The sequence below is a fragment of the Chelonia mydas genome, chromosome 1 (assembly GCF_015237465.2).
Source record: "Chelonia mydas isolate rCheMyd1 chromosome 1, rCheMyd1.pri.v2, whole genome shotgun sequence".
Lineage (NCBI taxonomy): Eukaryota > Metazoa > Chordata > Testudines > Cheloniidae > Chelonia > Chelonia mydas.
In genome coordinates, this window is record NC_057849.1 from 47,321,743 (window position 1) to 47,344,840 (window position 23,098).

The 23,098-nt window shown below is 39.2% G+C and overlaps 1 protein-coding gene across 2 annotated transcripts in view; it reads right to left on the bottom strand.

Moving 5' to 3' along the window:
• Window positions 1–262: 262 nt before the first annotated feature.
• The window catches only part of HSPH1 (heat shock protein family H (Hsp110) member 1), a 32,096-nt gene continuing 9,260 nt past the window's right edge, over window positions 263–23,098 (bottom strand). Inside the window, exons 4-18 of one of the 2 annotated variants that reach the window (XM_037891981.2) lie at window positions 21,989–22,111; window positions 20,986–21,085; window positions 18,926–19,059; window positions 17,861–18,105; window positions 16,080–16,308; window positions 13,978–14,084; window positions 12,285–12,418; window positions 9,686–9,891; window positions 8,867–8,998; window positions 7,784–7,921; window positions 7,233–7,358; window positions 5,362–5,469; window positions 4,636–4,755; window positions 1,670–1,831; window positions 263–1,119 (exon numbers count right to left, since the gene is read on the bottom strand). In XM_037891981.2, coding sequence (XP_037747909.2) covers window positions 919–1,119; window positions 1,670–1,831; window positions 4,636–4,755; window positions 5,362–5,469; window positions 7,233–7,358; window positions 7,784–7,921; window positions 8,867–8,998; window positions 9,686–9,891; window positions 12,285–12,418; window positions 13,978–14,084; window positions 16,080–16,308; window positions 17,861–18,105; window positions 18,926–19,059; window positions 20,986–21,085; window positions 21,989–22,111 — 2,265 coding nt within the window. In that variant the 3' untranslated portion in view covers window positions 263–918. The remainder of the gene's footprint in view (window positions 1,120–1,669; window positions 1,832–4,635; window positions 4,756–5,361; window positions 5,470–7,232; window positions 7,359–7,783; window positions 7,922–8,866; window positions 8,999–9,685; window positions 9,892–12,284; window positions 12,419–13,977; window positions 14,085–16,079; window positions 16,309–17,860; window positions 18,106–18,925; window positions 19,060–20,985; window positions 21,086–21,988; window positions 22,112–23,098) is intronic. The other variant, XM_037891987.2, reaches the window with a different exon arrangement.

Sequence of the window (23,098 nt, forward strand, 5' to 3'; positions counted from 1 at the left end):
TAAGTTTCCAGGCAGTCATGCTGTCCCCAGATGCGTGCTGGTTTGTGCAGTTATTAAGAGTAATAAGCTGTTTCTGCTTGGGTAGGCTGAGTATCCACAACTCCAATTTTTTCCACACTCAATGGGAGGGCAGGGGGAAGTTCTATAAGCTTCTGTTCACACAACACAGCTATTTGGCTTTATTGTCTTTACCATTTGTGACAAAAGACAGCAGTCACACTGAAAACAGTACTGAATATAATCAACGCAGCATTTTAGGAAATACCAGTTAGATGAACTTTATTATTAAAGCTCATTAAAAGGTTTCACAACAAGATGAACAGGATCAGCATCTCTTTCATTTTGCTTTCTCCACATGAAAATGTACTGTTTAACAAGATGAAATCTACCACTTAACATGCTACTTAACACCTTTCACCATCTTACTAGTCAGCGAGGGTACAGGACAGTGATAAAGAGAGTGAGGCTTAGGACAGGAGGTTTATTTTGTTCATTGTAAATTGAACAGCCATTGGCTTTATACAGATGTGCCAAATGAGTGGTCAAATGAAAGAAAACTACCTTGGCATCTACAAGTGCTTATGACTATTTCAGTTACAAGCCTGGTGAAGGAGCAGTAAGTATCATAGCAAAACTGATTTCATCCTTACTGAAGCTAACGGTTAAATACTGCACAGAAGCTTAGTATGAAATCACAATTCCACAGGAATCTGAAAGTTACCAAGGCAATTTTCCCTTTTATGGTAGTCATGATCAGCTTTCTACTCCCCCGCCCCACCATCATACAACACATTCCAGACAACCTTATGAAAAAAATATAAATAGTTCCCAGAACTATATGTCCCCCCCACAAAATCACATACTAAAGCAATAATATTTTCTTTCATGAGATCTAATTGCTCAATACAATGCAGTAGTCTAGTCCAAGTCCATGCTCGTCGTGTTTTTATCGTTTGGATGACAATCACCATTTTGTTGATGGATTTCAGCATTATTTTTATCTTCTTCCATACCTTCATTTGTATGAAGACTGGGTCCATTCAATGGATTTTCCTCTTTAGGTGAGTCAACATTTGGTTTTGGTTGCAGCACTATAGGCTCACACACACTGTGTAATTCCTAAGATCAAGAGAGGCACTCAGAATACAATTCATGGGATCCACAAGCTACCTGATGAGCCAGCACTGCTGGTCAGAGACTGATTCCCAGTATCTTTGCTTCCTGAGCACAAAGAGGCTGGAGATACTTTAGGGGTAGCATATCTAGTTTACTTTTTAGACAGGTTATATTAAGGTTCTTTATACAACACTTTGGCACTTTAAGTGAAAAAAAAATATCCAATCTCTCAGAAATGTTGCACTGCTTTAATATTTTCTTACACACCCTGTTATATGTATTTACATACTATTGGAAAAGCAGACACTGAATTTTTAACTCTACTGAAAGATGTTTGTAGTGTAAGTTTATCTGCCTAACCCATATATATAGTAAAAACATTCTCCACAGAAATTTTTACACAATAGATTGTAGCTTCATCCCTCCCTTGCTACTCAGATTATTAATTACCCTTTAGAGCTGCCAACCAGTTAGAACATACACTGTGATTTCTAAATAATGGCCTAGCTATATCACTAGTCAGTGGTTAGAATTAATTTCTTTCAGCACTAACCTTTAGCTTTGCTTTGATTTCACTTGCACGTACAACTGGATCTTGATCAAGGCTCATTTTAGCCTGGGCATTCATAACATTACTCATCCATTCCATCATTTCCTTGACACATTTCTCTACTTCTATCATTTCCGATTCATCAATGTGAATGTATTTCTCATCCTGCATGGAGTTGAATATTTTGGGTTTGTCAGTAAGAACCAATTCAATGATATCAGATTATCCAGACAGACCATCCAAGTTGGTTGTGTTCTCTCACTATTTAAATATTTGTTACATTACTGCTTACTTTGGAAAGAAAATAAGTTCACTGCAGCAAGAAGGGCCATGAAACAGTGGCAGAATCAAACCCATTTCTGTGTTTGATAAACAAGCTCACAGAGAGGAAGCTGGGCTTCACCACAGTTTAATGGGGATAACATACCTAGAATTGGGAAGTTCATACTTTCATGTTAATAGAGCAAATCCTGCCACCCTCCAGAAGCCATGTATTAGGTTCTGTAGGATATAATCCAACCTTTTTAGGGCTCCAGTCAGTGCTGTAGGTGGGGGCAATAGAGGGAGAAAAGGTATCCAATTACACAGTCTGGTATTTTGGCTGGCCTTAGATTGGAGAATTTGGGTTTATAAAAATGAAAGCTTGAGCCAACCAGCAGAAATTACCTTTCATAGCTGGATGAGTCAATGGAATCGGACACCCAGCTGCTTTGATATTTCTGGACCACGTGATATTAATTAGGGCTGTCAGGCGATTAAAAAAAATTAATCACGATTAATCACATTGTTAAACAATAATAGCATACTATTTAAATTTTTTGGATGTTTTCCACATTTTCAAATATAATTTATTTCAATTGCAACATAGAATACAAAGTGTACAGTGTTCACTTTATTTTTGATTTCAAGTATTTGCACTGTAAAACAAAACAAAGTATTTTTCAACTCCCCCATTACAAGTACTGTAGTGCAATCTCTTTATCATGAAAGTTGAACTTCAGATGTAGAATTATGCACAAAAAAACCTGCATTCAATAATAAAACAATGTAAAATTTTAGAGCCTGCAAGTCCACTCAAGTCCTACTTCTTGTTCAGCCAATCGCTCAGACAGACAAGTTTGTTTACATTTGCAGGAGATTTGCCCGCTTCTTGTTTACAATGTCACCTGAAAGTGAAAATAGGCGTTCTCATGGCACTGTTGTAGCCAGCGTCTTAAGATATTACATGCCAGATGCGCTAGAGATTCAGATGTCCTTTCATGCTACAACCACCATTCCATGGGACGTCCATGCTGATGACAGGTTCTGCTGGATAACAAGCCAAAGCAGAGCAGACAGATGTATGTTCATTTTCATTATCTGAGTCAGATGCCACCAGCAGAAGGTTCATTTTCTTTATTGGTGGTTCAGGTTCTATAGTTGACGCATCAGAGTGCTGTTCTTTTAAGACTTCTGAAAGCATGCTCCATAGTTTGTCCATCTCAGATTTTGGACGGCACTTCAGAGTCTTAAACCTTGGGTCGAGTGCTGTAGCTATCTTTAGAAATCTCACATTGGTACCTTCTTTGCGTTTTGTGAAATCTGCAGTGAAAGTGTTCTTAAAATGAAGAACATGCTTGGTCATCATCCAAGACTGCCATAATATGAATGTATGGCAGAATGCAGATAAAACAGAGCAGGGGATATACAATTCTCCCCTAACGAGTTCAGTCACAAATTTAATTAACGCATTTTTTTTAAACGAGTGTCATCAGCATGGAAGTATGTCCTCTGGAATGGTGGCTGAAGCATGAAGGGGCATACAAATGTTTAGCATATCTGGCATGTAAATACCTTGCAACGCCAGCTACAAAAGTGCCATGCAAATGCTTGTTCTCACTTTCAGGTAAATAAGAAGAGGGCAACATTGTCTCCTGTAAATGTAAACAAACTTGTTTGTCTTAACGATTGGCTGAACAAGAAGTAGGACTGAGTAGACTTGTAGGCTCTGAAGCTTAGCTTTACAGTATTTTGTTTGAGTGCAGTTATGTAACAAAAAAATCTGCATTTGTAAGTTGCCCTTTCATGACAAAGATTGTACTACAGTACAATGAGGTGAATTGAAAAATGCTATCTCTTTTGTTTATCATTTTTACAGTGCAAATATTTGTAATAAAAAACCTTTGATTTCAATTACAACACAGAATACAATATATATAAAAATGTAGAAAAACGTCCAAAATATTTAATAAATTTCATTTGGTATTCTATTGTTTAAGAGTGCAAATAGTTGGGATTATTTTTTAGTTAATCATGTAAGTTAATTGTGATTGACAGCCCTAATATTAATGCAAGTTTACTCTTTTTTTAAAAAAAAAAAAAAAAAAAGGTTTTCTAGCCCTTTTCGACATGAAGAAACCCACTCTGAATTTGGCCCTGATGCAGTCCTGACAGACTGGCTAAACCAGCTTTGAATGTTGTGAATTACCCCCATTCACATAAACAGCGTATTGGCTCCAAAACCCAATGACACCAAGGACTAACCAGATTTCCAAAGGGCAGGTGTGCTATTGTGACTAATAGTATGTCAGTGGTCAAATAACAGGCACAAATATAACATACGTAAAATAGGGATGTGTAAGTAACTTATCTTAGGCTGTTGTATAGACAATCATCACTGAGCCACTTCACCACCAATAAAGTTGGAAGAGCACAAAACTTGGCTCAAAAAGTTCAGTTAAAAAATCATAGCTCATTCTTTGTGCAAATGCCCTTTTTGACCAGAGATATATTGAGCAACTCAGGTTCAGATTCATTGTCTGTGGGAGATGTGTTACAGATTATGTTCTTAGTTGCGTAGGCTTAGCATACAGGCTACCAATAAGTGAACAGCCCACTTGACAAGGATTTTGACACCACTGCTATCTGGTGCAAGTCTGAATGAATCAGTCCCCTCCTACTCCCAGCCCATTCCCTGTGAGGCTACTTACCTTGTCCCTGTATTCTCCTGCTATTTTGGCATAGTGTTGAAGCTTGTGTCCCAGTTCTTCCAACACCCGTGGTCGCTCCTCAGCTTCTTGGTATCGCATTTCAATTGGAGTACCTAGTTTCTATAGAAAGTAATATTTTCTATGCATTTCATAATTCAAACCTACATTTACAAAAAAAAAATCATTCCTGCAATACACCTCTACCCCGATATAACGCGATCCGATATAATGCAAATTCGGATATAACTCGGTAAAGCATTTCCCCTCCTCCCCCCTCGCTGGCTTGCGCAAGCCTGGGTGGGAGGGAGGGATGGGGGAGAAGCGGAGCAGCAGCATGCTCAGGGGAGGAGGCGGAGCGGTGGTGAGCTGGGGGGAAGGGGAAGACAGGACGCGCGCAGAGGAACCACTCCCCGCCCCAGGTCACCTCCACTCTGCCTCCTCCCCAGAACACACCGCCGCTCTGAGCAACATGTTAAGGGGGCCGGGCCATTGGCTAAGGGGCAGAGGGTTTCGGGGGGCAGTCAGGGGACAGGGAGCGGGGGGGTTGGAAGTAGGTGGGGGTCGGATAGGGGGCGGGGCCAGGCTGTTTGGGGAGGCATAGCAAATTCGATATAACACGGTTCCACCTATAATGCGGTAAGATTTTTTGGCTTCCAAGGACCGCGTTATATCGGGGTAGAGGTGTATTTTGAAAGTTACATTATACGAGAGTGTAAATGGACCTACCTTTAAATCATCCAATTTATCTATGTACACCTGTTTAGCTTGGTCCTCTCCATCCTCATACAACCAATCTTCTATCTCTGTTAGGAATGCAGAGAATTTTTGAAGATCCTAAAATAAAATTTGGATGCAGTTTAGAATACCAATCAGGCCAAAATACTTAGTAAGTAAAGGAAAAAGGAGTACAACTGCACCATGGTCTGTTACAAAGAAGGCTATTTGCATTTTTCATAGTCAAGCCCTAAGGCTGTTTCATGTCAGGGGCTCAGAAAACAAGAAATACAAAGATTACTTAAAACCACACTTGTACACCAGCATTTGTTTCTGCACTGAGAACATCTTGGTTTGAACAAAGAACCCAGCCCAGCAATCTGTCTTGACACTGCATACTTTTCTGTGACACCACAGAAAGGCGCTACCAAATTCATTTTTGTCTGCCTCATATTGAGGGGACACAATGTTTCACGCAAGGCACTCATTTCAAGTCTCCTAGCTGGGAACTGCATTTACTATTGCAATTTCTAGAAGTCTGTGCAAGTCAAGCTAAGCTGCAAGGGTGAACGTAGATGAAGGCAAAGCCAACAGAAATCTGTTCGTTCCCTAATATGTTTTTACCAACTACAATAAAAGCTTGATAGCCTGCAGGGGAAAAAAAAAAAAACTTGCACTGAACAAAATAATATGGGTACTGTGTCTTTTTTGGATACATTTTTAAAAAAGTCACAAGGGTCTGTTTTCATAACATCTATGCATTTGGACAACTCTCTGTTGATAGTTAGCAAGATACGCTGGACCAAATGATGTCCTTTTGAAAATACAAGTGCAATTTTAGTAGATGTACATTGCTCTGCCTTTTGATTTTAATGGATCAAAATGTGGCAGGTGTTTGCATCTCATATCTTTCAAATATTTAAGATCCAGATCTAGATCCAAGTATGGCTTTGTTGAGTGGAATGTTTACTTCTAAAAAGGTTTACTTGATCAGTTATTTGTGGGAGGATCAATTGGCCAGTGATATATTTTAGGGGTGAAACTGCTGGAGATTCTCTTTGAAGAAGAGTCCAACACCCTTTGCTTCCTCCCCTTTCATCTCCTCTCCTTTCTTTTCTCTTCCTGCTTCACCTCCCCATCACCAGATACCTCCACTTATTCACTCTCTGGTCTCATCCCTTCCACTTGTCCTCCGTGCCTTCCATTCCAGGTCTCAGCCCTATTCTTCCTTGCAGTCTTCCATGGTTATTTAACTAGTTTATGACTAGTCAAATTCAGACTGATTTATTACTTCAATTTTTAACACTTACTATAGTAGAACCTCACAGTTACAAACTGATCAGTCTACCACACACCTCATTGGGAACCAGAAGTATGCTATCAGGCAGCAGCGGAGACAAAAAGAAAAGCAAATCCAGTACAGAACTGTGTTAAACAAACTACTAAAAAATAAAGTTTAAAAATATATTTGACAAGGTAAGGAAATTTTCTGTGCTTGTTTAATTTAAATTAAGATGTTTCAAGCAGCATTTTTCTTCTGCATAGTAAAGTTTCAAAATTTTATTAAGTCTATGTTATGTTGTAAACTTTTGAAAGAACAACCATAACATTTAGTTCAGAGTTACAAGTAACCTCCACAGTGTTCATTAACTCTGAGGTTCTACTGTAATTGCAATTGTTTTTGGACAAAGCTAATTCTGAAAAGGATATGTACATTTTGCAAAACTAATGCAACTCCAGATGATAGATAGCTATTTTTCAACTGCTTAACTAAGATTTTCAGATATCTACAGTACAGGTATGAGGGCAGAATTTCACCACAAATAAGCAGGACAGATTTTTGATGCTAATGTTTCAGGTAAACTACTAACTTTATAGCATACCTCTTCACAAACAAACTTTTGGTATGGTCCTGATAACTTATCCCTGAACTCATACACATATTCTTCCACAGCATTTTTTGCATCATTTCTTTCCTTCTCCAGCTTGTCTTGCATGATCATCTTGCCCTGTTTGATCATAGAAAACAGCAAGTACTTTATTAAAACAAAATTAAACTTAAAAGCAGTCTTACAAAAGACTACAATAGTCTTTGAAGGCCTTAATTCATACTGTTGCTGAAACTGTGCAAGTAACAGTGGAATGAACTAAAAAATGGAGACTCTCCCAAAAGGTTCAGATGGTTTTGAAACAATATGCGATCTCATTACATAGATTACTGCTGTAATGCTATAATTCAAAGTGACATTACAATGTTGCCAACATTTGCAGTCAAGAGCTTAAATGAGGTATTGCATTAGCTCATTATGAATGTATTAGTGGCAGGAGTCTATTTTCAGGTTTTTTTAAATGTAAAGTCTGACGTTGCTCAGAAATAGTCACTGAATAACAGTAAGCAAGAATCAGTCTCCCTCACCAAGATTACTGAACTCACCTCTGTTTTGATATACATGTTGAGAAGGTCTTTCCCTAACTGCCAGACCAGATTAGCTTCAATAGGCAGCTCTACATTCTTCACCTTTATCTTGGGTTTTTTGGCTTCTGGAGGTTGATCACTTTTCTTCTCATTTGTCTAGATTGGAAAGGAGAAAAAAAAAATAGAAAATAAAAAAATCATATCCATGACTTAGTAGGAGTGGTTTTTCACTGCTATGCTAAAATCCCTCAGCAGAACATGGATCAGTATGTATTTTCTCACTGTTCCTTGGAATCTCACAAATATATCCTTACACAGGATTTTGTTTTTCAGCTGCTGTATATCTTACCTTCCCACTTCACCTAGTCAAACGTAACCCATATTTCAGGAGAATGATGTTGGAAGATAGAAAGGGCAATTGCCAGAAACACTGTCTATTAGAAGGAGACAGCCATTCTTTGCAAGTTCTTTTACAGATTATCACTTCAAAATTAATGCTTACAGTTACATGTTATCATAACACTTGGATGAAAATTAAGTGCAAACTTCATTAGCCTGAGGCAGCTTCTTGAAGTCAATTTTTTTGTTTGTTTTTAAAACAGTAATTCTCACTATTAAGCGTCAGTACTAATGCTTGAAATAAAAAGAGTACAAGCCCTTTGTGGCAACGACTACATCATGTTTGTTAAGAGGCGTAAACTTGTGTTATAGGCACCTTCTCAGTCTGGTTTCTCTGCCTACAGTTTAGTTGTGGTAAATTTAATAAGCTCAGCCTCTAGCAGTTGTTATACAAAGTGAAATACCTTCAAGGAAATGCACATATTATGTAATGCTGCATAAATTGAGGCAGTAAAGAGAAAGCCTTGTTCCTTGCAGGAAGATTATGACTAGAATAGTGAGATTTTGCCAGCTTTATCTTGTCTTAGACAATTATTGGTTATGTTACACAAAAATGAAAGTAAAGATGCAAAAGGTAATACACACAATACACTGCAAGAGCACCAAACTGCCTACTTTTGCGTGTGTGTGATGGTTACGGTTTTAAAATGCCATCATAATAGATATCATTTTTCAATACAATTATTTGAAAGGGTCACTCACTTTCTTGGCATCTGGTATTTTGTTTTCTTCAGAGGAAGGTTCTGGTGAAGGGGGAGACTGTGGAGTTGGTTGACCATCAGTTTGTACCTGGGACTGTGTTCCAGCTTCATTGTTGTCTTGCTGGATATTTTTCTGAAATGAAAGCCCAGGCACAAAGGATGTAGAAAGAATGTGCACTTGTATTTATTAGAAGTTATAGTGTAATTGCTTTCCCACATGCTTTCTTACTTACTGAGCAATAACTCTGTAGTCAATGTATTCATGGAATGATAAGTATAAGATGAGAGACTGATCAAGACATCTAGGCCGCCCTAATGTTGCAGGATTCTTTCCCCTCCCCCATTATAGAAAGTCAATAGTTTTTCCCCATGGGTAAGCCATTCAGTACTTTACTAATAATGCACGATTATGTGCAGATAATCAAAACTAACTTTTTTATGCTACAGTTATTATCGTCACACATTAAAGTTTTCCCTATTTGGGGATATACCAACAACCTGAATGTTAGTTACAAGCAAAAATTGCTACTGCTATTTGACTCTAAAGATATTAAACTAAATGTACAGATTGAATACTTAAGTTCCTACTAAAAATGTCAAACTGATTCCATCATGGGACATAAGCTTGTTTCTGGACACACTTTTCCAAGGAGACAGCACTCAGCTGCCCCCCTTTCTTGTAAAAGAGTTTTCTTTCTCCTGAAGCCTGGCCCAAACTTAATTACTTGGTCTCCCTAGGAGAAGGTATTTATAATTCATCAAGTATTACAAAAGAATGCATTTTGTTCAGAACACTGTGTGCAAGAACAGACCAACTTACATCATCTGAATTCTCCGGAGGCCTCTGGTTCACAATCACTACTTCAGTCTCCACACTGAGATCTTCATTCTCTTCAGCTTTAACTTGTTCTACCATTGAGGCAGTAGACACACTGAAAATGCCATGAGTATTGACACGGACTTTAACTTTAACTTTAGACCTCTCTCCATCTTTCTGAGCTGCCACATTTTGGACAATGTATCTGCCTAAAAACAAAGGGGATATAAATTTGTCTGTTGTCATTTTAGCTATTTTTCCAGCATAGCATCTTTCACAAAAACTGTATTTCCATATATTTTATGGAGTTAATGGAGAAAAGAATGCAAGACATGAGATCTGGCTCAGGCAGAGGAAGTTGCAGAGAACTGTCATTCTAACAGTGAAGAGAGGTAAGAAGACACTGATGATCAGGGAGTGAGTGTTGAAACCTAAAAATTCCAGGGTGGGTTTAAGTTTCTCTCCAATTTCCATACCAGATGCACTTAATCTACAGACAAGATATCTCCCTTCCCCACACCCCAAATACACAAACTTTCAGCCCTGCAAACTCAGTCCAAAATCTGAGTCAGAATTGGGCACTTTGTCTCATCTGCACCACCACCAGTGAGAGATTCTAAAAGCCAAATTAGGCTGTACCAGCTTCAATGGGGTCATACATGTGGCCCTGCAACCGAACTTAAATAATTTGATTGATGATGCACAAAATGAATTAGAATCCAGGCAGTAATTGAGGGGAAGATGGGTATAAAACAAAACTTTCCGAATACAGACTGTGGTCTCCAGTCACAACTGTAGTAGAAATATAAAATAAAAATAATGAAGGAAGTTCACCCACAGTTGTGTTGGCTCAAAAGTAATGCCAAGATTTAAAAGGTTACTATAGTAAACAGATAATGAATGAGTCAACAGATCCTGCGTGTATTCAAATTATGTCATTTTTACATAAATTCCTGTTCAGTGTAGAACAGCACTTTGAAAATACAGTCAGATTCCCCCCACACTTTTATAATCTTTACCAGCAACAGCATTCTATTAATATCCTTTGCTCCGGGTGTCAGAATGTGTTGGTCTTTTGCTACTCACACGAAGAATTTCAAAGGGTTGTGAAACTGAGAAATATAATATTAGCTAGAGCCAATTGCTGCTGTGCCAGCTTCCCCCTACAGCTCTGGTTCACACAACTCAAACCATGCAACCTGGAATTTTTGAATATGGATGTTTCCTGGTTTTTAGTTCAATGTTTATAACTTTCCTCAGTCATTGACTTCTATTATATAATGCTATTTAAGAGTCCTCCAATTAGCTTTCTATTACTTAATATGTAGATTGTGGATGTGCCAGAGAGATGACAGGGAATTATGGTGCATGATTAATTGCCAGTCAATAAAATGCTGTTGTAACCAGCAAATATTGGATTATAGATTTGTCAAATATGTGAAGCTGAAAAAGTGATTTCCCTGCATTCACTTTGCTAGCTGGCAATTGGAGACTTGAATTCAGATTTAGCTACCACTTTTTTTTTTTTAAGCAGATAAACTGGAGCAAGCTCAGATAGTATTTTGAGAAGTATTTAGGAAATTAAGATATAAGAAAAGGTTAATGCATGTTTCTACTCTGAGAGGTGACTACATACAAATGTCCTCTTCTTAATCAGAATGTCTGGTCCCTTTGTGTACTGAGTTATGTCTGCTTACTTTACTGACTGAAGTCAGTTCTAAATTCTATTTTGTCTTGCAAAATGAATACAGCTAAGGAGCATGACCTGCATCCTCTTCTGGCTCACATGTCACAACTACTAACTCAATTCTGATGAAGAAACTAACTATTGATTGTGTGAACCAGTACCAAACTGACTTTCAAATTCCAGGTAAAGTTTTCAGGGTTGAAGTTAAATCTTTTGACTTGTAAAACTGTACAGATGTTCTAAATTACTGTAGACAAACATGAACCCTACAATGCCTTTATAACAGTCACAACTGTGAATGTTCCATCTAAGGAAAAAAAAAGACAAAGGGAAGACTATTATGTATAAGCATGTAAAGATTATGAGCCCAATTCTCATTAATCAAGGAGACAAGTACATGTTAATAAAATGCAATACAATTTTCTGATTAAATATTAAGGGAATCCCTACAACAGTAAAGCAATGGAACAAGTTTCCAAAGGTGGTTTACGGTTTCACTTTCAGTGGAAAATTCAAAGCTTAATTTTTTTTGGTATATAGGGGATGGGTTTAGGGATACATTAAAATTGAGACTGCGGTGGTGCAAGGTGGAAAACTAGTTTTAAAAAAGCGTTAAGAAATCCCTTGCACTTATAATGGTTTCATTCTAGTCAAGGAACTTGACATAACTGGCAGTCTCTCTTTAGCTTGTGACATGGAAGTGCCTACTAGGGGCTAGGCTAAATGCAAATTCAGTTCAAATGTAAATTGGGCTGGAAACATAAAAACATATACATAAATCCATGCGTTACAGCTCTATCAAAACAGAATGAGGTGGGTTAACATTACACAATTCCAGTGAAAGTAATGAAGGTATAGTATACCAAGAGATTTGATAGATGGCAAAGTGCCACATTCACCAGGACAATCACTTACCAATCTTTGTTTCAGGATATGGGACACCATTAGGATCAGAATAGAAAGCTTCTAGCTCAAATGGACCTTTTCTGTAGAAGGTGAGAACTTTGGAGAAAGGTGCTGCATGATTTCTGCTGAACACTTCATGAACCCTACAGTTAGGATCAAGCAAAAAGTACTTTAGAACAGTACACATAAATAGTCCTGAGAAAAAGTTATTTCTGGGAAAGAATCTTTGCTATCAGACATTACAGAGAGACCTACATTCTAAGTTGATAAATGTGAAGCGATTACACATTCCAGCTATTTTAGGACCTGGTGAGTAAGACAGTTTAGTCATGTTTGAATAGGATTTGGGAACAGTTTACCAGTAGATGTACAGTACTTGACTTTTCTTCAGATGTGTCCCTCAATTATCTTGACATAACTATTTAAATTCAAAATTGCACTTCTATAATGCCTTTCTGAATCTCAAAAGCTATGTTCCTGCTTACCAGCTAATCTGCTTTGTGGCTCAGTGAAGAGAGACACTATCATTTTTCCTCCCTTGCTCTGACAGGAAGGCTGACAATTATTCATCCAGGATTCTCCTGTGCTCTGGGCTTTCTGTGTCAGTCTGATTACTTCCAGTCTCCAGAAAGTTTAATCTAACAAATCTTTTGTTGAACTCCAGTCTTGGAAACATGGCGGGGAGAGGAATTAACTGCCTCACAACTGAGCCACAGAAAACAAGATAGTTGAAAATGGGAATACAGTTTGCCTTCAGAGATTCAGTCTACAACAGAACAAATACTGAGATCTGTACAGCTGCATCCTATGAGAAAACACAGATGGACAACAAGAGATTCAAGGCTGAACTAAATGGAACTTTGGGCAAGGACAGACTTTATCATTTTGGAGAACTGGTGTAGAGATTGAGGTGTATATACAGCACTGCTGCAAACCACATGTGGTAGATTTAACAGAAAATACGGAAGTGTTGACTCTATTTCAATTGCAAGAATTATAAAACAACAACAACATTCTTTAAAGATTATTATGAGGAGACACTAAAGGGTTTTCATTTTTTTTAAAATATGGCTTAGTAGCACATCTTGCCACAATTTTTTTTTTAAAACAGTTACTGAATGTATTCTTATATCAGTATCTTTAATTAATCAAAGAAAAATCCTCTACAAAAGTTTGTTTTATCAAACAATTAGGATTTCAAACTATTAGAAATATTTTCATCTAGAAAACTGCCCACCAGCCAGTCCACCTTTGAAAGGAATTGGAAAGGTAAAAAATGTTTTCAATGTATGTATTAACATTTACATAGTTCTTGATTAACCTCTCATTTTTGTATTTATTATCCAATAAGTTTTCTTCTCAAATATGCAAGTCAAATTGGGCCCTGTATACAGGTGGCCACTTTATCTCATAATCAGTACAGTTCACTGACGAAGGAGGTTAATTCTGAGTCTGATTTACAAGCCACCGTTCTTACTTGTGGTGGGGATTAATACAGCATTCATTCAGTTTCACTTGTGAGACAAAAGTACATATTGTTAGCACAGAACCACTACCAAAGCTATGAATAGCACACCTCAATGGACCTATGAGTTGTTAGATTATTTAGCACTGACCCTTCAAGACAAATGCATAGATGAACTTTATCCTTATATAGCGTAAAACCGAAGTCCAAATGGGAACAATACTTTAAGCTACCTACCCTTCAGTGTCATCTGCTTCTGTGTTCCACATCAGAGATATTGGGAATGGAACTGCATCTGTGACAGAGAATTCTCGCACTTTAAATGCTGGAGAAAGAATTGCACACTAAAAGACAAACAAACAGCTGTTATGATTGGCTATGTGCCTGAATGTTATGCCTTAAAATAAAATAAATATTATAAAAAGAGTCCTATACTTTATTGATTGTACCAAAAAAAATTTGGTAAATTAACTGCTTAAGTGAAACCCTGATATGAAGGAAAAAGGAATTATGTTCAAAGAGTCCATGTTCTTTAGGTACAAGGGACCTTCAGTTTATCCCTTGCACTGTAGCAGAACTGCTAGTTATCCCTAAACCAACCAAAATTACTCCTATCACCTTAGTTCTAACACAGATTAACTAAGTTTTTCTTTCAGAGTAACAGCCGTGTTAGTCTGTATTCACAAAAAGAAAAGGAGTACTTGTGGCACCTTAGAGACTAACCAATTTATTTGAGCATAAGCTTTCGTGAGCTACAGCTCACTTCATCGGATGCATACTGTGGAAAATACAGAAGATGTTTTTATACACGCAGACCATGAAAAAAATGGGTGTTTATCACTACAAAAGGTTTTCTCTCCCCCCAAAACCACTCTCCTGTTGGTAATAGCTTATCTAAAGTGAACACTCGCCTTACAATGTGTATGATAATCAAGGTGGGCCATTTCCAGCACAAATCCAGGTTTTCTCCCCCCTCCAACCCACTCTCCTGATGGTAATAGCTTATCTAAAGTGATCATACAGTTCTTCTTGTTGCTTAACATTACAGTTCTCAGGGGATGCACTTGGTATGTTCCAAAGGAGTAGCAGCATTGCACAGAATGCCATGTGAGTGAGCTGTGCATGTCCAGCAGTAAAGGGGGTTAAGCCCATTACCGTTGTTTCTTGTTCTGTGCTTATGGGAGTAGTCAATGGATGTTCAAGGGCTGTGGTTAGTGAGGTGGAAGACAGGAACAGAACACAAAACAAGGAATGAAAGGAAACAAGGGTGATGGAGGCAGAGAAGGAAAAAAGTTTCAGAGCAAAAGCAATTTACTTTCAGGGTATGTGTACACTGCACATGACTGTGTGTCTGTAGCTTGGGTAGTCACATCCCACTTGGGCCAGCTGCCTGAGTAGAAACCCATCAGGGACCCCGAGCATATACTTGGGCTGCAAGCCCATGCCACCACATGTTCGCTACTAGCTAGCGCCCTTAACAATAGATTAAGGGTAGCATGGGCATGCCTAACTGTGCTACTTCACACCTTCACTTGCAGTGTAGACATACTGTAAGAGATAAACAATCTACTTTCAAAGTCAAGTAAATATGGATTGCGGGAAGAGCAGCAATGACTAACCTTCTAAGTTAGTGTTACATTTTGTGATTAAGTCCAATACCAGAAAATGTTACACATAAATGTATGTATTTGTATGTTCAATGGTAGTACATACAAGCCATCTGAATACGTTAGGAAACAAAGGAGGCTTTTGCAGCCTTTGATGGATAATGCTAAATCATTCGTGCCAGAGGTGATCCTCCTATATTTCTGAAGAGTTTTGCTTCTGGAATGCACCTAATTGTAAATGTTTTCTAAACCAGCATAGCAGAGAATACCCTGAACCCCCTACAAAGGCCTACTGTCTTTTTGCTGATTACTTTGTATTGTCTAGACTGGTCAATGACCATGGCCTCACCCCGTCTGCACCTGGCAGGGAGGCTTTGAATGAAGCCTGAGCCCTCTCAGCAGCACCCCCTCAGGACTGACTGGAAGAGAGGTGAAGTGGAGAGAGAGAGAATAAGGTATATGACAAGAGCATTGGGAGTCTGGGAAAAAAATGGCAATGGCTCCACAGGCTCAAGCCAGGTAAAGTGCAGTGACTAGTTACAGTTTAGTCAAATCAGTAAGTATGTCAAATTAAAGTGAAAGAGCTTTTTAAGCATGTCACTGTTTCAGCACAAAGTGTATGTTCCATTGCTCGCTTTAAGAGTGCCACTTTTGCCATCTGCCATAACTACATGGTCAATTCTCCAAAGGAAGTACTTTCAGAAGACTTAAGTGGTACTGTGAATACTGTACCTGTAGAGCACAGCCTCTTGCAACAGCTTCGTCTGCATTCAGTGTTGTGCTGACATCTTTGCCAAAGAACTTAGCAATTTTCTCTTTAACAGCTGGAATGCGTGTAGCTCCACCAACAATCTCAACAGCATTCACATCTTCCACTTTAAACTGAGTTTGTTCCATTAATGAATGGAGGGGCCCCTCTATCCTTTGTAGGAGCTCAGCACATAATTCTTCAAACTGGGATCTAGGAAAATTAGACAAAAGCCACAGTTAAAAACTCTGGAGTTTTGCCTTAGCAGGTTTTGTTAGGAACTGTTTAGAACTGCATAGTTCATAAAGCCTTTTTGCTGAAACAAGCCACCATGAACAGATCTTAAAGCTGTTTAGTATTTTTAAAGTTAGTGAATTTAGTGTTTGCAAATGTGCCAAACTCAAGTGATGTCCACACAGGCTAACACTACAAACAGATACCATGCAAATTTCCCCACATTTCTGTCAACACAGCTCAACTTGTGCCTCTAGTTTCTAGGGCTAAACACCAAATATCCACCTGAGATAGTTACTTTTGGTCAGTAGTGATTGAGAATGAATGTAAATTAGTAAAGCAGTCTGTATGACAGTCAGCTAGTCGCCTGTATAGCATTATTCTGCCCTCCAGTTCTATCATGGGGTGCATTACAGTATTTGCAGATAAAGCAATAAAGCTCCTTTTATCACCAAGGTTGAGATCGTCAAAGAGGTACAGGGGATTTAGTTTTAATTAAGGGTGTGTAGCCAACTTCCCTGCCCTGCTTTGAAAGTGTCAACCCATGCTTGTAAGTTAATGTCTTTCTGTATAAGTGGAGAGTTTCTATGTTTCTACAGATGAAGAGGGCAACTATGTTACTTTAATTATTTGCTTCAGTCTCTCAACCAGCAATGAGAATTCACTGCATGTACAACATCTCTACACATGAACACTTAGATGAATTTATACCCCACTTTAAACCCATGTTTTTCTCTAAAAGGAGGCAGCCAGTCAGTGAGAGATTTTACACCTTTGGATTCTTTGTGTAGTTTGAATGTTTTCTTTCTCTCCATACATTTTTAATAGAAATCTTTTGAATTTGGGCTCTCAAACAAACACACAAAACTTGGCACAAAAGTGAATCTTGAGTAGATCTGGTGTAACAGGCAGGTTTTGTTTTTTTTTAAAAAGGTTGGATTTAGGGTAATTTTTAGCTATTTTTCACATCATAATAGAAAGTTTGTGTGCTGTGCAAACAAACAACTATAAGTAGAGGAATAGAGGGTATGCACATTAGGTGGGTTAACTTTTTATTTCCTTACTTTCATGGATTTGTATCACGTATGTTGCGTGTTGCAAAATTAATTGCTTCAAACTACGAAGTATTTTGTGTATTAAGTCTAGCAGGTTTACTTCTAGACCCAACATGACAGTGCCTTGTACCTAAAAATGAAGGCATTTCAGATTAGGAGTATAGGCAGGCACTGCAACATCAGTGTTTAACATTGTACATTTGTTTCATTCATATGGACACCACATACATTATGTAATCGAGTCTGAACTACTCCAGCATCACAAAAAAGCTGGAAGTATTCACAACAAAGATTAGATTTATAAGTGGCCAGGATTGGCCACTATTTCAAAGATACTCCATGTTTAATAAACAGTACTACATGTAATCTAAGTATAGATGGTCCCTTTTCTTTTAAGGCCGTGGAAACGAAGAATCCCATCCCCTGAGGTTTTGCTTTAAACAGTGTTCCCTCATTTTCCTTTAGCTCTTATTCACCTGTTCATCTTTCCAGCCACATCTCTATCATTCATAAAGCACTCAATGTTAAGTGGGATGTCCGTGCTGTTAGAGCTCATTAGCTTCTTCAGTTTCTCACACTCCTGATACAGACGAAGAAGAGCTCGAATTTTTGATTTCGGATCCAGTTTATACTTTGCTTTTATTTCCACACAAAAGTGATCCACTAACTTTTCATCAAAGTTTCTCCCCCCTAGGAAGGGATCAAAGGCTGTGCCAAGCACCTGGTTTGACAGAGAAAATAGTTTAGTGTTACATTTGACAATCAGACATTACGCTGGACTTCCACCTATACCAGCAGGACTTTTTTTAAAAACAAAGATGCCACCACATAGGCTTATTTCTTCCAATGTGTAGGTTTAAAGATTTAGTAAGATGTATTAGCATAAGTTGGTCTGTACACCTGTAAGTTAGAAGTTTGCCTTAAAAACAAAGAAAAAAACCCATAGTCTTTCTAGAATGGGTGACAGTCCAGTGTCATCAGGGCCTTAGTCCACACACACTTCAAATGGCTTCTTACAATCTCAAATGGCTGTACTCTGATTACAAGAAGTCAATCAATTTACAGCTTCAGTGTAAGGAGCCAATATTAATGGTGCTAAAATCCTTAATGTTTGTGTCCATCCTATCACTTTCCACACATTAAATAAATACTTCCAAAAAATGAAGCTGTAAGTTGTATATTTTAGTAGTCTTTACATATACTGCCACTAAGAGCTTTTCTTTTTTAAATGTGGTCAGCAGTTCAAGAGGTGTAATTGCTTTAGTTGTTTCAGTGTACTGTTACAACTATTTCACATGTTTATATCAGAACAGTTTTCAGGTCACTTGAGTCCCATCTCCCCTGCAAAAAAATAAATTCACAATCTAGAGCTACACCTGCTGATCAATATGAAGAGATGTAAGGTGTTGTACAGCCAAGTTCTGTTTGGTCATCATTTCAATTCAAGCCACATTTTAGTGGTACAGTTTTCCCCCCTTTTTTCTTGACTAAACTTTACATGGCCCATGGAGTAACACAAAAATGGATTATCAGCTGACTACCTTTAATTTACCCTTGTTAAAAGCACAGGCTGATACTTGAAATGCAGAATGTCCCATGTCAACAAACACCACTATCCGTGGCTTCTCTTCTGGAGCTGGAAGGTCTTGTTTATAAATTCCATAGTTAAGAGCCACTGTAAAGCAAGAAGCATCAAATGTTATCTGCACAATCACTAGTGGATCTCCATTCAGTGCATCATTCAACTCATCATTTTTTTAATGGTACACAGTGACAAAAGGCAGGTTCCAACTAAAATGTTTACATATATACATTGCTATACATACTTCCTAGCACTAATACTTTATATTACATCTACCAATGAATTTTCTGAGCCCTGAGCACATCAGCAAAAGTAGATTAAATATGTATATGGATGTCGACAACCACAGTTACACTGACAGTGGTTTTATATCCTTGAACAAAAAATTCTAACTGATGGCAAATACTACGAAAAAGTTCCTCATACAGGCAACTTACTGAACAATTTATCACTATGACGCTTCTTACACATTCCTCTGAAGAGACAGGATGCTGGACTAGATGGACCATTGGTCTATACTGCTAGGGCAACTGTGTGAGTGAGGGGGAAGTTAACTACAGTAGAGTAGAACCTCAGAGTTAAGAACACCAGAGATACAAACTGACTGGTCAATCGCATACCACATTTGGAACCAGAAGTATGCAAACAAGCAGCGGCAGAGACAAAAAAAACAAATACAGTACAGTACTGTGTTAAATATAAACTACTAAAAAAATAAAGGGAAAGTATAAAAAATGTGATAAGGTAAGGAAACTGTTTGTGCTTGTTTCCATTTAAATTAAGATGGTTAAAAGCAGCATTTTTCTTTTGCACAGCAAAATTTCAAAGCTGTATTAAGTCAATGTTCAGTTGTAAACTTTTGAAAGAACCACCATAATGTTTTGTTCATCGTTTCAAACATTTCAAAGTTACGAACAACCTTCCCACCGGAGGCGTTTGTAACTCTGAGGTTCTACTGTATTCCTATTAAGTCACCTTAGGAAGCAAAGCTTTCTCTTTTTACCATCTTCACAACACCTCATGACAGAAGTTTTATAGGTCAAGAAAAAAAGGGCACAAGTGTTGTAAAGCAATTCTACTTTTAGTGACTGGTCTATTTTTAGGAATTCTTTGTTTCTTAGTTTGAAGTTATTTCAGTACAACTTTACCCCGATATAACGCGACCCGATATAATGCGGCTTCGCATACAACATAGTAAAGCTCCGACACGCTGCTCTGAGCAGCGTGTTAAGGGTGCTGGGCCGGGGCCGAGGGGTTGGATAAGGGGCAGAGGGTCTCGGGAGTGGTCAGGAGCTCCCCCCCAGAGTCTGTGAGGCAGGAGCTGTGGGGGGGCACTTTTGGGGCCCCACAGTCCCAGACTGGCCCGGGGGATTAGCAGGGGGCCAAGGAGCAGCCCGCTCTGCTTCCCTCGCCCCGGCCCCAGCTGTGTCGCTCGGGGGAGGGGGTTGGGGGAAGCGATCCCCCCGCACTCACCGGCAGAAGCGGAGCAGCCCGGTCCCAGCCCGCTCTACTCTGCCAGCTTCCAGCCATGGTGCTCCGCTTCCCGCTGCAGGTGAGAGCGGGACATTTCCCCAACCCCCCCAACCCCAGCATAAAATGGCTGGGGCAAGGAAAGCGGAGTGGGCTCGGGCCACGTCACTCCCCTTCCCGCCGTGGGTGAGTACAGGGGGCATCCTTTCCCCAACCTCCCCGGCGATGGGAAGCGGAGCACCGCGGCTGGGAGCTGGTGGAGTGGAGTGGGCTGGGGCTGTGTTGCTCCACTTCCCGTTGCTGCCGGTGAGTGCCTGTCAGGGGTCGGGGTGGTGTGGAGCAGCCAGGGGACAGGGGGGGTGGTCTCTGGAGGGAGTAGTCAGGGAACAAGGAACGGGGGGGCCAAAGCAAGTTTGATATAACGCAGTCTCACCTATAACGCAGTGAGATTATTTGTCTCCTGAGGACTGCGTTATATCGGGGTAAAGGTGTATCTAAATGGATCGCCATTAAACATACACTTGCTGGAATAGGTTTCCTTTGCTTTACCTGCTGTCATGTCATTCATCAGTCTCAGACAGTTCAGGCCAACAATCTGAGCAGCATCTAGGACAGACCTCCTTTCAGCATCAGTGAAAAATGATGGAACCTGAAGAAATCATGTGGGAACAGAATAACCATTAGAAAGCCAGACTTTCAACACAAACATTTGTTTGAAATCCTACCCATTCATCATCCCCAAAAGGAGATATCTGCCACTGTATCTAGCCACTGCAAGATTTTAGCCCAAAATAAAGTTAGTTACTTAAGACCCTGATTCAGGATGGTACTTAGTAGTCCCATTGAAGCCAATGATTAAGTACTGTGCTGAACTGGGCCTAAAAGCACATGCAACACCAAACAGTAAAGTAGAATATTTTGAGGAGAGGCATAATGTAGATGAATCAAGCCTAAATTAATTTTTGACAAGAAATAGTCACTTTGATGTTAACATTAGATGCAGCGTACTGCCAAAAATTTTTAGTTTAAATTCTTTGCTATACTTGAAACCAAAGGAAATTTTCCAAGTGGCACGGTGGTGCCCACTGGCAGATCACTTAAAATAAATATTTAATAGCTTGATATATTGTGCAGCTTGACAGAGTACTCACAATATTTCTGTCTAGGTATTTTAGCTTGTTCATCTCCATGGTATCTGAGCATCTGTTCAGCACTTAATGTAACACCCCCTATCGTCTTTTTCCTAATTACAATGCTTTTCAAAGCTATTTTACTTTAACATAAAGGCAGTATATTAATATGAAGTAATAAATCTGTACTTTTAATATTGGCGGTTTATAGCTTCCATTGCTTTATAACAAGCTCATATATAGAATACACATATTCCTTTTTAGAAGGTTAACGTTAAATCTGATATGTACAACATTACCCTGAGCATACAAGTACTTGAGCTGAACAGCTTCTCAAAACGTTATTTAAGCTAGAAATCTTCAGTGATTACAACTAGGGAGATTAATATTTCTACTGGTCCAATGTAAATAGAATTACTTACAGAAATAACACAGTCTGTTACTGGCTTTTTTAGGTTAGTCTCAGCAGTCTCCTTCAACTTAGTCAACAGCATAGCTGTTATCTGTTCCACACTAAAGAAATGTTCCTCACCCATGTACAATACCTGTATAGCAAAAAAAAAAAAAAAAAAAAAAGAGAACAATTTCATTTTAATTGCAGAAAAGCAGAGTTCCACCTAATAGTTCTGGATGCTCTGCTGACCAACAACCCTTCCCTCCAATCTTAATGCACTGACCCAACTCATTATACAGTTACAATTGAGAATTCAACCCCCTCAGAGTTTGCAGATAATGTCATTCTGTTTCTACACACTCAGCCCTGGTCTACACTAGGAGTTGAGGTCAAATTTAGCAGCGTTAAATCGATTTAACCCTGCACCCGTCCACAAGACGAAGCCCTTTTTTCCCCCGACTTAAAGGGCTCTTAAAATCAATTTCCTTACTGCACCCCCGACAAGGGGATTAGCACTGAAATCGGCTTTGCATGGTCGAATTTGGGGTACTGTAGACGCAATTAGACAGTATTGGCCTCCTGGAGCTATCCCAGAGTGCTGCATTTGACTGCTCTGGACAGCACTCTCAACTCAGATGCACTGGCCAGGTAGACAGGAAAAGGCCCGCGAACTTTTGAATTTCATTTCCTGTTTGGCCAGCGTGGCAAGCTGCAGGTGAGTGCAGAGCTCATCAGCAGAGGTGACCATGATGGAGTCCCAGAATCACAAGAGAGCTCCAGCATGGACCGAACGAGAGGTACGGGATCTGATCGCTGTATGGGGAGAGGAATCCGTGCTATCGGAACTCCGTTCCAGTTTTCGAAATGCCAAAACATTTGTCAAAATCTCCCTGGGCATGAAGGACAGGGGCCATAACAGGGACCCGAAGCAGTGCCGCGTGAAACTTAAGGAGCTGAGACAAGCCTACCAGAAAACCAGAGAGGCAAACGGCCACTCCGGGTCAGAGCCCAAAACATGCCGCTTCTATGATGAGCTGCATGCCATTTTAGGGGGTTCAGCCACCACTACCCCAGCCGCGTTGTTTGACTCCTTCAATGGAGATGGAGGCAACACAGAAGCAGGTTTTGGGGATGAGGA